Source organism: Dromaius novaehollandiae, chromosome 33 (genome assembly GCF_036370855.1).
Source record: "Dromaius novaehollandiae isolate bDroNov1 chromosome 33, bDroNov1.hap1, whole genome shotgun sequence".
NCBI lineage: Eukaryota > Metazoa > Chordata > Aves > Casuariiformes > Dromaiidae > Dromaius > Dromaius novaehollandiae.
The window spans coordinates 1493210-1501756 of record NC_088127.1 but is presented as its reverse complement, the minus strand read 5'-3'; the positions used below and the strand labels follow the sequence as shown (position 1 = coordinate 1501756).

At 74.7% G+C, this 8547-nt stretch overlaps 1 protein-coding gene across 4 annotated transcripts; it reads right to left on the bottom strand.

The window, feature by feature from the left end:
- Nucleotides 1-1384: 1384 nt before the first annotated feature.
- On the bottom strand, nt 1385-7201 carry S1PR2 (sphingosine-1-phosphate receptor 2). 4 transcript variants are annotated; one of them, XM_064499275.1, is made up of 2 exons: nt 7054-7201; nt 1385-3238 (listed from the first exon to the last, which is right to left on the bottom strand). In XM_064499275.1, exon 2 carries the CDS (start codon nt 3170-3172, stop codon nt 2120-2122), a length of 1053 nt encoding a protein of 350 aa, XP_064355345.1. In that variant the 5' UTR covers nt 3173-3238; nt 7054-7201; the 3' UTR covers nt 1385-2119. The 4 variants fall into 4 exon arrangements, with proteins under 4 accessions (XP_064355345.1, XP_064355346.1, XP_064355348.1 ...); XM_064499276.1 differs by lacking the exon at nt 7054-7201 and adding an exon at nt 4344-4401; XM_064499278.1 differs by lacking the exon at nt 7054-7201 and adding an exon at nt 4350-4379.
- Nucleotides 7202-8547: the final 1346 nt, after the last annotated feature.

Sequence of the window (8547 nt, the reverse complement as noted above, 5' to 3'; positions counted from 1 at the left end):
GCACACGTGCATGCACACAGACGTGCACGCACTTCACACACATGCATGCACACGTGTGCACACACAAACACGCGCACAGGCAGAAGCACACATGCATGCACACGTGTGCACACACAAACACGCACATGCATGCACACAGACGTGCACGCACTCGCACACATGCATGCACACGTGTGCACACACAAACACGCACATGGGCAGAAGCACACGTGCATGCACACAGACGTGCACCCACTCGCACACATGCATGCACATGTGTGCACACACAAACACGCGCACAGGCAGAAGCACACATGCATGCACACGTGTGCACACACAAACACGCACATGCATGCACACAGATGTGCACCCACTCACACACATGCATGCACACGTGTGCACACACAAACACGCGCACAGGCAGAAGCACACATGCATGCACACGTGTGCACACACAAACACGCACATGGGCAGAAGCACACGTGCATGCACACGTGTGCACACACAAACACGCACATGCATGCACACAGACGTGCACGCACTCGCACACATGCATGCACACGTGTGCACAAACACATGGGCAGAAGCACACGTGCATGCACACAGACGTGCACGCACACAAGCACGCACACGTGCGCACACACAAGCACGCACACGTGTGCATGCACGAACACGCACACGCACTCTCACACATGCACGCACACGTGTGCACACACAAACACGCACATGCATGCACACGTGTGCACAAACACATGGGCAGAAGCACACGTGCATGCACACAGACGTGCACACACACAAGCACGCACACGCACTCTCACACATGCACGCACACGTGTGCATGCACGAACACGCACATGCATGCACACAGACGCGCGCACACACGCGCACACTGCCCTGCCGGGATGCGGGCCGCGCCCCGGGCCGGGTGCTGCCGAGCCCCGCGCCACCTCCCTCGGCCGCCCGCGGTCCCGCAGCGGTGGGAGGCGGCAGGGCCGGCGCGGCGGCCCCGGGGCCGGGGCGGCTCCCGGCCGGGCAGCAGCAGCGGCCGAGCCCCGGAGCAGCCCACACGGCTGCGCGGCGCGGGGAGCCCCGCGGGAAAGCCCCGCACGGCGCCCGCCCGCCCGCCCGCCCCTCTGTGACTCAGTGGGACGCGAGGCAGGAAGCAGAGGAGGGAAGCTGGAGTTTCCCCCGCCGCCCTCGCCGGCCCCGGGGCGCGGGGGCGCCGGCAGCGCGGGAGCGGGACGGTGCCGGGGGCTCCGACAGCTCCGGCGGGGCGGGATGGGGCTCGGGACCCCCCAGACGCTGGGATCCCTCCGAGCCCCGGAGCGGGGACGGTGCCGCCCGCGTGCCCGAGCCGCGGGGGAGCAGCCGGGGGGGGGGGGGGAGGCACAAAGGACACGGAGGCGGCTGGAAAGCAACGTTTTAATGCGCCCGCAGCCCGCGGAGGGGCTCGCCGGGGCGGGGGTCCCGCGGGGCCGGGGCGCTCGCGGAGCCAGCCGCGACCGTCCCCGTCCCGTCCCCGTCCCGTCCCGTCCCCCCGCGGGTCCCGTCCCTCCGCGCGCCTGCACGCGGGGCCGAGGGGGCCCGGCCGCCGCCGCCGCCCCCAGCCCGGCTCTGCCGGCCCAGCCCGGGAGCCGGCGGCGGCGGCGGCTTGGCCACCGGCGCCAGGGATGCAGCGGGCGCCCGCGAGCGGGGCGGAGCCCGTGGACCCGTCTTACAGGTCCCGCCGGCGGCGGCGGGCTGGCGAGGGCGTGGGAGCGCGGCACGCAGGCACACGCAGGCATGTGCACACGTATGTGCGCAGGCATGTGCACACGCACCCCTCGACCGTTCTGCGTGCATGCACGCACAGGCACGTGCATGCACACGTACACGTGCACATGCCTGTGCATGCATGCACACGCGCACACGCGCACGGGCACATGTGTGCATGCACCCGCGGGCGCCCGCCCCGCACCGCGCCGCCGGCCTGCGGGCAGTTGCAGCCCGCAGCCCTCCGCGCCCTGGCGCGCTGCCCGCGCTGCCCGCGGGACGGTGCGAATTGCACAAACCGGAGTCAGTACCTGGAAAGGGAAACCCGCCGCGGCCCCCCGCCCGCCCGCCCGCCGCCGAGTCCTGCCGCGGCGCCCGCCGGCACGGCTCACACGGAGGTGGTGCACTCGCGGGTGGTGGGCGAGGTGGGCAGCTCGAGCCGGGGGGTGCCGCGCTCCGGGGAGCTGGAGGTGCGCAGCGGCCGCCCGCGGTGCCCCCCCGCCCGGCCCCGGCGCCCGGCCCCGCCGCAGCACAGCACCCGCAGGAACTCGCGCCGCATGTCCTTGCTCCGCAGCGTGTAGATGATGGGGTTGGCGGCCGAGTTGAGCGTGGCGAAGGCGAAGAAGTAGTTCGCCTTGTAGAGGACGCGGCAGGCCCGGACGGGGCAGGAGGCGTCCATGAGGAGGATGATGAAGGCCGGCAGCCAGCAGACGATGAAGGCCCCCAGGACGATGGTGACCGTCTTGAGCAGCGCCAGGGTCTGGGCGCTGGCAATCTCGGCGTGGCTGGAGCGGACGATGCAGTAGATGCGGCTGTAGAGCCCCACGATGGCGAGGAGGATGAGGGTGAAGATGGTGATGACGAAGAGCACGTAGCGCTTGGAGTAGAGGGGGAGGACGGTGGAGCAGTCGCGCAGGTCGCTCATGCAGTTCCAGCCCATGATGGGCAGGCTGCCGATGGCGGCGGCGATCACCCAGCAGGCCCCGATGAGCAGCACCATGCGGCAGCTCTTGTCGCTGCTGTAGACCTTCACCTTGGTGATGGCCACGTGCCGCTCGATGGCGATGGCCAGCAGGCTGAAGACGGAGGCCGCCAGCGTGGCGAAGGCCGTGCCCTCCCGCACGAACCACTGCACCGGCGTCAGGTTGAAGGTGGTGGCCCCGGAGAGCAGGATGTTGGCCATGAAGGCCAGCCCGGCCAGCAGGTCGGAGGCGGCCAGGTTGCCGATGAAGATGTACATGGCCGAGTGGAACTTCTTGTTGCGGCACACGGAGACGAGCACCAGCAGGTTCTCCAGCACGATGAAGCAGCAGAGCACCACGATGAGGATGGAGACGGCCCAGCGGGACGCGCTGGGGCCGCTCTCCGAGCCCTCCTTGGTGTAGTTGTAATGCTCCCGGATCTTCTCCGTGTTGAAGTACTCCTTGTAGATGCTCCCCATGGCTCCCCGCTCGCCGCCCGCCCCGGGGAGCTCAACGCCGCGGGGACATGGCCGGGCTGCGGAGACCTGCCGGGGGAAAGGGCCGCGTGGGCACGGGGCGGCGGGCGCTGCCGGTGCCGCCAGCACGTCGGCCTCGGCCTCGGCCCCGGCGCCCGCCGCAGCCCGGCAGAGAGGTGCGAGATGCTGCCTCGGAGCACCGGGGCGCGCGGCAGAAATGACTCAAAAAGGAAATCCTGATGGCAGGAGATAAGAGATGCACCTCGGAGACCCGGCGCGCGGCGGCTGCGCCGGAGGAGCCCGGGGCGGCCCCGGAGGCGGGGACGGGGACGGGGACGGGGACGGGGATGAGCCCAGCGGGGCAACGGGGACCCTCTGGGGGTCGGGACCCTCCCTGGGGCCGGGACCCCCCGTGGGGACGGTGCCCTTCCAGTGCCTGTCCCATCCCGACGACTGGGACAAAAAGGCCGGATCTGGCCCCGGCCGAGCTCCTGGGGGCGGCCGGGGGGGCGGTGGGGAGCCGCCAGCCCCCCGGGCCGGGCCGGGGCGGGTCGGGGGCCCTGCACCGGCCCCGCGTAGGGATGGGGCAGCGCTGCCCACCCCCCCCGGTGAGGGACGGGCCCCCCCTTCCCCCGCCGCGCCCGCGGGCCCTGCATCCCCTCCCGCCGGTTCGGGATGGGGGACCCGGTGCCGCCCCCGGTTCGGGACGGGGGACCCGGTCCTGGACCCTCCCGGTTCGGGACAGGGGACCCGACACCGCCCTCCCCGCCCGGTTCGGGACGGTCCAGCAGCGGCCCCGGCGCCGCCGGAGCCCCGACGGGAGCGGCCGGGGCCGGGAAGGGGGAAGGAGAAAAGGAGCGAAAGAGAAAAGGAGAAGAGGAGGAGGAGGAGGGGGGAGGAAGGGCGCCCGCACCTCCGGCCGCCGCCGCCGCCGCCGCCCCGCTCCGGCCCGGTCTCGGTTCGGTCCGGCCCCGCTCCCGCTCCCGCTCCGGCCCCGCTCCCGGTCCCGGTCCCGGTCCGGCCCGGCGCCGCCCGGGCTCTGCGCAGCCGCGCCCGGTCCCGCGGCACCGCCCCGCGCTCCCCGCCGCCCCCGGGGCCGCGCGACCCCCGCAGCGCCCCGGCCTCCCCGCCCCGCCCCGGCCCCGCGGCCCGGCCCGCAGCCCCCGCCCGGTACCGGTACCGGCGGCCCCGGCGCCCCGCGGGGCGGGAGGGGCTGGCGCAACCCCCCCCCCCTCCCCGGTGCGCCGGGAGGAGCCAGCGGAGGCGGCAGCGCTGCGCTGAGCCGACCGGGACCACCGGGACCCCCGGCACCGGGACCCCCCCCGGCACTCCGATCCTCCCAGCACCGGGACCACCGGCACTGAGACCCCCCCCGGCACTGGTACCCCCCGGCACCGGGACTCCTCCCAGCATCGGGACCCGCCCCCCCCCAGCACCAGCATCCCGCCGGCATCGGGACCCTCCCAGCACCGGGACCCCCCCAGCACCGGGACCACCAGCACCGGGACCCTCCCGGCACTTGGACCCCCCCAGCACTGGCATCCCGCCGGCATCGGGACCCCCCCGGCACCGGGACCCCCCGGCACCAGGACCTACTGGCACCAGGGGACCCTGACGAGCCCCGTGCCCCACACCGGCCTGGGAGCACCCCGGGACCGAGCACGGGGGTCCGGGGGGGCCCCGGGAAGGACCAGAGTCTGAGAGGGGTCCCGGGCACAGGGTAGGTCCCAGGCTGGACCAGGCTCCATGGGGGTCCTCGCACGGGGGGGTCCGGGGGGGTCCCGGGAAGGACCGGGGGGTCCCGGGAAGGAGCAGGGTCTGGGGGTCCCCGGGCAGGGCCGGACGCAGGGGGACCGGGGACCCCCGCCACCCGCAGCCCCCCCGGCCGGCGCACAGAGCGGGGTCTGTCCGGTGCCGCCGGCCGCTCCCGCCGGCACACAGGGCCGCTTGTTCCCAAAATATCCGCCCGGGCAGACGGCGCCGGCCCCGGGGCTGCCGGGGCACCGCGGAGCAAATTGGATCAGCCCCGGGCGGCCGGTGCCCGCGACGACTTAGCCGGGCTTAAAGAGCCGGCGGAGGCGGCGGCCAGATGGCCCAGGGCAGGATGCGGCCCCGCGCCCGGGGGGGGAGCGGGGCAGAGCCCGGCGACGGCTCCCTGCGCCCGGCACACGTGTGCGGGCACACGGCCGCACGCATGCCGGCCCCTGCACGTGTGCGCGCGGGTGCAGCGGGCCTGCGCCCGGGGGGGCTGGGTGCCCCCAAAGCCCCCGTCCCGGCCCCGCGGCGGGGTGCAGCGACGGCACGAGGACCCGGAGCCCCGGCAGCGCGAGAGCCGCGGACAGGGACGGGCAGCAGCGGTGCCGGCAGCGGGCACAGACGGGCACTAGGTGTGCACGCGAGGGTGCACGCACGCCTGCACCTGGTGCACGCACGAGGGCACACGCACGCCTGCGCCCCGGCACGCACGGGGGCACACGCACGTCCTCACTCGGTGCACACACGAGGACACGCACAGGCTCGTGCAAGAAAGGCTGCACACACCCCGGTGCCCTGGTGCACACGCCGAGGGTGCTCACGAGCTTGTGCAAACGAGGGCACACGCGCGCCAGCACCCCGGTGCACACGCAGGCTTGTGCCAACGAGGGCACATGCATGCAGGCGCTGGGCGCACACGTGAGGGTCCGCGCGTGCTGGCACCCGGGGCCGTGCCGCACGGAGAAGTCGGGCGAAGGCCCCGGCCGGCCGTTAGGCGCTTGCACAACCCTGCGCTGCGCGCGGGGCTGGCAGCACCGCCAGACGCCAACGGCTGCTGTGCGGCACCGCCGGGCTCCCTCCCGCGGGGCAGATGCTCGCCAGGGCCATTGCTCGTGGGGGCCGTGGGGCAGATGCTCGTGGGGGCAAATGCTCATGGGGGGAGATGTTCATGGGGACCATGGGGCAAATGCTCGTGGGGGGAGATGCTTGCAGGGGCCGTGGGGCAGATGCTCGTGGGGGGAGATGCTCGCGGGGGCAGATGCTCGCGGGGGCGGTGGGGCAGATGCTTGCAGGGGGAGATGCTCATGGGGGGAGATGCTCGCAGGGGCAGTGGGGCAGATGTTCGCAGGGGGCAGATGCTCGCAGGGGCAGCGAGGCAGATGCTTGCAGGGGCAGTGGGGCAGATGCTCGCAGGGGGCAGATGCTCGCAGGGGCCGTGGGGCAGATGCTCGCAGGGGGCAGATGTTCGCAGGGGCAGATGCTCGCAGGGGCAGCGAGGCAGATGCTCGCAGGGGGCAGATGTTCGCAGGGGCAGATGCTCGCAGGGGCAGCGAGGCAGATGCTCGCAGGGGGCAGATGCTCGCAGGGGGCAGATGTTCGCAGGGGCAGATGCTCGCAGGGGCAGTGGGGCAGATGTTCGCAGGGGCAGATGCTCGCAGGGGCAGTGAGGCAGATGCTCGCAGGGGTGGCGGCCGTTGCTCTGGCTCCCGGCGCGGCGCTGGCCTCGATGCCGGACGACGAGCAACAGCCGCGCCGGGGGTCGGGGCTGCCGGGGGGCCCCGAGGGGCGAAGCGGGGCCCAGGCGCGTCGCGGTGCCCGCGGGCCGGGGGGCTCCGGGGCTCCGGGGCGGCCGCGCTGCCGCCGGCTCCGTGGGTCCGGCCCCGGGGCGGGCGCCGTGGGAGGGGAGCCGGCACCGCCGCTGCCCCGGGGGGGCTCAGCAGCGCCGCGGGAGCCCGAGCGCCCACGGAGCCCCGAGCGCCGCCGCCCCGTTGAGCTCCCGCCGCCCCCGGCCGCGGCGCAGCGCAGCGGCGGGTCCCAGCGCGCCGGGCGGCTCGGACGCCCGGGTCCCCCGGGGGAGGGGACGGGGCGGGCGCAGGAAGCGCCGTGCTCGGCACCGAGGGGCGTCTTACCGGCGTCCTACCGGCGTCCCGGCGGCGGCAGCAGCGCTCCTGCCCGCCGGCCCCGCGCCCCGGCGGCCGGTTGCAACGTGCAGCGGGGGCGGGCGGGCGGGGCGGCCCCGGGCCATCCCCGCCCCGCGCCCGGGCGAGGCCAGGTCCCCCGGACGTCTGGGCCCCCGGCGGAGGAGGAGTCGGGCGCGCCGGGGCAGGGCGCGCCGGGGGCTCGGACGCCTGGGTCCCTCGGGGAAGAGGGGTCGGTGCGCCGGGGCAGGGCGCTCCCGGACGCCTGGACCCCCCCGGGGCTCGGTCCCACTCCCAGCCCTCCGCAGCGGGGCCGGGGCGCCGGGGGAAGCGGGTCGAGCGCGGCGCTGGTGCCGGGAAAGGCCCATGGGCGCTTTCGCGGTGCCGGGTGTTTCCAGGGCCACGACGGCCCCGGAGGCTCCCCCGGCTCCCGCCCGCGGTGTCGACGTGTCCCGCGGCACCCGCCGGGGCCCCTGCGGCTTCCTGCGCCGAGAACCGAAAGCGCCGCGTGGCTGCGCGGGTGCAAGACGGTCTGCGCCGCCGGCGACGAGGACGCGCCGGGGCCGCGCTCGGGGCCCTGGAAGGGTTAACGTCCCCCCGCCGGCGCTTTGGCAGGAGCCGGGAGCTGGAAACCCAGGGGCTTTTCACACCTAGAAACCCGTCCCGGACTTTCCAGGCGCTTGCGGAGGGCTGGGCAGCCGCTCGCGGCCTCCCGGGACGTTTGGGACCCGAATCTGGGCGCCTCGGCGGGCTCTGGCCCGGCCCTTCCCCGGCGGGATCGAACACGCGGGGCCCGGCTCGCCCGGTGGCGTTGGAGAGGGGCCGGTCCCCCCCCGCTGCCGCGGCCCCCGCGTCCCAGGGGGGCAGGAGCCGCGCTCGGGTTTCTCCGGCGCTGGCTGGGAGCGGAGTTAATTGGAAACAGCCGCGCCGGGAGGCCTCTCCGCCTCGGCAGAGCCGGCGGCGAAGCGTTTCCAGCTGTTGGCAGAGCCCCTTCCCGCCCGGCCCCCTCCCGGCTCCCCCCGCCGCGGGCCGGACGCGAGGGCCGGGGTCCCGGGACCGGCGCCGAGGTCATGGATGTTTATCCACAGCCAGGCCGGGCTCCGCGACAGCAGCAGTCGCGGGATCCAACCAGGATAAATGCTGCCCTCGGCCCGGGGCCGCGGCGGGACCGGCGCATCCGGGCGGTCCTTTGCCCTCGCGTCCTGGGAGGGAGCCGGGAAAGGGGGGACAGCCAGAGCCCCCCAGCTGGAGCCCCCCTGTCCCAGGAGGGAGCCGGGAAAGGGGGGACAGCCGGAGCCCCCCAGCTGGAGCCCCCCTGTCCCGGGAGGGAGCCGGGAAAGGGGGGACGGCCAGAGCCAGAGAGGGATGGCAGCTGCTGCCGGGCGGGAGGGAGGCAGCTCCGCGCACCAGGGGAGACCCCAGCTTGGCCGCAGGGAGGGGATGCGGCCCCCGGGGCTGGCGCGGCCCTGATGTGGCCACCCCGGG

What these genes read in the sequence shown, in the direction of transcription:
- S1PR2 (XM_064499275.1), bottom strand. Translation starts at nt 3,172, where the DNA reads ATGGGGAGCATCTACAAGGAGTACTTCAACACGGAGAAGATCCGGGAG.